The sequence below is a fragment of the Volvox carteri genome (genome assembly GCF_000143455.1).
Source record: "Volvox carteri f. nagariensis unplaced genomic scaffold VOLCAscaffold_59, whole genome shotgun sequence".
In the NCBI taxonomy this organism is placed as follows: domain Eukaryota; kingdom Viridiplantae; phylum Chlorophyta; class Chlorophyceae; order Chlamydomonadales; family Volvocaceae; genus Volvox; species Volvox carteri.
In genome coordinates this window covers 61899-65828 of record NW_003307602.1, presented here as the reverse complement: position 1 = coordinate 65828, position 3930 = coordinate 61899, and the positions used below count along the sequence as shown (strand labels likewise).

General features: G+C 57.9%; 1 protein-coding gene across 1 annotated transcript in view; it reads left to right on the top strand.

Moving 5' to 3' along the window:
* Nucleotides 1–1198: 1198 nt before the first annotated feature.
* The window catches only part of VOLCADRAFT_107147 (uncharacterized protein), a gene marked incomplete at its 5' end in the record, with an annotated part of 14165 nt that continues 11433 nt past the window's right edge, over nt 1199–3930 (top strand). Inside the window, 4 exons of the mRNA XM_002956246.1 lie at nt 1199–1480; nt 1685–2115; nt 2380–2479; nt 3468–3734. Coding sequence (XP_002956292.1) covers nt 1199–1480; nt 1685–2115; nt 2380–2479; nt 3468–3734 — 1080 coding nt within the window. The remainder of the gene's footprint in view (nt 1481–1684; nt 2116–2379; nt 2480–3467; nt 3735–3930) is intronic.

The window sequence follows — 3930 nt, the reverse complement described above, 5'->3', positions numbered from 1 at the left end:
TGTGCAATAATCCTGACCTGCATACATGTGACGTTCTCGTCATGCAGGCGCGGCGGCAGGGCCGGGCCCCGGGAGCACGGCAGCTGACGGTGAGACCCCATCTGCATTGCAGAGCCACTAGGCCTGGCGCTCGTGGGAAGGGAACCGATCCTCAGGGGGAACGATTGGGGTTTGGCTGAACGCTTATGGCATTAAGACGGGTGAGGCCAATTCGAGGCTCGTCTGCCCCCCGCTACGGAAGCCTTTGCCGGGGGTGCGGAGGCCGTTGCCGGGGGTGCTGGCCTCTATATCGGAAGGGCAGCAGCGAGGCCGTCGCGCGGTGGGGCGGGTGGGTCGTTGCTTGGGGCTGTGGGGTGAGCTGGTTGCGCCCACTCGTGTTGGGTGCATGCTGGGAGCTGTAAGAGGCGGCAAGGGGCGGCTGGCGGGTGGCGGGCCTGGCCCCAGCACCCGCCCAACACCCGCCCCAGGGGAGCTCGCATAGAGCGCGCCAGCTGTAGGCAGGTTGGGGTGGGTGGGCGGGGCGCTCGCTCGGGCATGGCACGGTGGGTGCATGGGCTGCGGCGCGGGCCTGGGCCCCGGCACCTATGCTGTACTGCAAGTCAGCTGGAAGATGTTCCGTCCGTCCCTTTCTGCTGCTGCTCTGTGCCCGTTCGTTCCCGCGTTGGTTGCGTTAATAAGATCCTGCATGCATTTCAACTGGGCGACTGGCCGTACTGACTGACAAGTCCAGCTGCCAAGTTGGCTGGATCACGGGGTGCTAGCGACGGGGGGCACGGACATAGCCGTCCACTCTCTGTGCTGTTGTGAAGAAGCATATGTTTCCTCTGTATTCCATCTATGTGTGCATTTTGCCGAGCTAATTCTGATCTCAAATACATGCAGGGGAGGACATGTCAGAGGCATATTTCCAACAGCTGCTACAACCAATTTTGGACGTGCCCCCACGCCTGGAAGCACTCTCGGCAGTTACACGTTCCAGCCTGTTGGGCCTGCGATTGTGCAGCCCTGTGTGACAGCACACTCTTTCTCTACCATAAAGGGGCGGTTCAGTGTTCTGCATGACATACACCCTCTTGCTACTGAGGGGTGTGACTTCTGGCTTGATTCAGCTTGAAGTTGCTTCGTCACTTTGCTGCTCTGCACCCCTTCGTTGTGATCCTGCATGCATTGCAACTGGGTGACAGCGGCTGGTTGTTTAATGTGTATGCGCCTTGTGGGCACGATGGGCTATCCTTGTGCAGGCCTGCCAGCTTGCAAGCTGCAGCTCCGGCAAGACTCGCAGAACCAGGACCTGTTCTTCTTTGAGCCCATGGACACTGTCAGCGCTGCAGCTGCCGCAAGTGCTGGCGTGAGCAGCATGTTCTTCCTGGACCCCGAGGGCAGGCAGATAGCTGAGCTGAAGAAGTGGCTGGACCTTGCCGAGGATGAGTACTGTATGGGGAGACCCATCCGGCCGCTGTTCATCAACGGTCTGGTCAAGGTGGGATATAAGGCCTGACCAAGGACGGAGAGCTCCTTGTGCAGCTTGTGTCCAACCCACATGGAACAGGGTTTGGAGTGAGAAGATTAGGCGTGGTAGATGGGTGATGCATGCAGCTTTGTGCACTATTGAGTAATACACAGCTGAGCGACCAAGGGGAATGCACGCTTACCATCTTGCGCCCATCTTGTGCCCGTTGTGCAGACTGGCAAGTCCTACATGCTCAAGGAGGTTCTGCCTGCTGTGGCCAACACCTACTACAGCAGCGGTGGCAGTGGCCGGCAGCATGCTGGCACGGTGCTTTCAGAGCCCAACTTCCTGCACGTGAACTGCTTGGTCTGCCGTCGCGGCAGTGGCATCAGTGGCTTCCTTAAGGAAATCCTCGTTGTACTCAAGCGGAGCGCCGCCAAACAGCAGCTCTCTGCTGCCGCCAGCACGCCTGCACCCAGTGACAACTCGGCTGTCACCGCAGCGGGCGCCATTCAGGACTTCATGGAGCGCCTGCCACGGGACCGCCTGAACTTCCTGCTGATTGACGAGGCGCAGAGCTTTTACCTGCTTACACGGGCCATGCCGGGCGACTTTTCGCCGCGCGGCACAACACTGGACGTGGAGGAAGTGCAGCTCATGCGGTGGTAAATCAGCACAAGGTTTCCCTAACCGTGTTGTGTGATCACATGGGCGAGGATGAGGGGCAATGGCCAGTGAAACGCGCCCAGGTGGAGCTTCACATGAGGGGCAGAAGGCACTAAGGGGAGATCGCTGCGAGGTTCAATTGTACGACATAAGCATATTGCACAAGGGGCAGAGGTCTGCACGCATGCCTACAGCAGGCATACGACACAAAGGAGCTGACACATGGACCATTTTCCTTCCCTCAACTGTCGTGTGTACTGCAGCATCTTCAAGGAACTCCTGCTGGACAGCCCCCACTGGGTCGCCTGGGCCGTCACGGGCAGTTCCATGGCGACGCTATGGGCCAATGTTGCAGTCACCCCGGTGAGCAATTGGTGTTGCAGCAGGGGGGGGTAGGCACTTCTGGGGGGGTGCATATGCTTCATTCTCAAAGAGCTAGACGGGAGCATTCTATATCTGCTTTCAGAATGCAAATGGACCCAGGAATACATAAGTTATTGGTCTCCAAAGTTGGTTGTACGGCAGCATGTGGGGTGGTGGGTCCGGGGCTCCGGGAACAATGTCGAAGGGGTCCCGATACAATGTCACCAGTGGCTAAAACGTGCCAATATGGACATCAATCGCTTCACCTTGACGAGATCCATTGATTGAGCTAGTCTGCTGTGATGCTAGGGAGGTTATAATGGGGGGCCCTTCAGGACTGGGGCCTTGCCTCTTAACACCCCTTGGTGCCACGCAACATGTGTGACCCGGAGTTGTTTACACGTCTTCTTGCGGCGTGACAGTGTGTCATAGGCGCGCCAGACCGATTGGGTGCAAGGACTGAGTGGTCACTCGTTGTGTGTATAGCAAGAGCCATGGTGGGCCACGGACCTTCATTGTCGCTGTGAACACGTCGATATATCTTCCTAGGCAGTTGTAAAAAATTGGGTTTATGTAACGTGCGTGCTAAAGAAGGCGAGCAAGAAAGCAGATGTGCGGATAGCAGACCTGAAGCTAGGCATCCAGGCCCTCAGCAGTGGCGCGTCGTGCTTCTGGGCCAACATTGCTGGCAGCACAGCTGACGCGGTGGTGTTGTGAGCCGCAGCAGCCGTGTGTCCGTGTGAACTCAATTTTGTTGCTGATCTACTAGCAATTGTGTGAACACAAACTGGCATCCCTGTCTCTTGTGGTTACGGCGTGCATGCATGCCTGCTTGCAACGCTTGTGAATGCTGTGGGCATGTCAGCTTTCGGTGCGGAGCTCTGCTTATAGCCGCATATTCTGGCGTTCATCTTTCCCCCCCAGCCTGTCCTACCCATGACTGTAGCTTCTGTAGAGCCGAACACCTCTCTGCTGTGCATGGCCGCAGACCAACGGTGTTGCCCTAATCACGTACCACTCCCAACTCAACCTGAGCCCCATGGTGTCCAAGGACGTGCTGGAAGTCGCCTGGGAGCAGCTAAAGGCCCAGGCCGCGAGCTGGGATCCGCCACTGCCAAGCGACCTGCTCTGGCAGTCACCACAGCAGATCGCCATGCTTGCGTACTTGTGCCAGGAGTGGAGGGGGCGGTTAGGGACGGCTATCACAGCTGCGGAGCTGGTCAAGCAAACCCTGAGAGGAAAGCTCATTCCCGAGGTGGGGCCTGCATAATGCAATCCTGCAAATGGGAACGGGTACAAAGCATGGTCAGGCGCTGGCTGTGAAAGAGTGTGCTGCTTGCGTGTTGAACGGCAGCTGGTGGAGCCAGACGGTTTCGACTAGCAATCCCTGATTGCCGCATGTGATCCCTATTCAGGTGCTGGCGGACATGCGCATGGTACTGCAAGTGCTG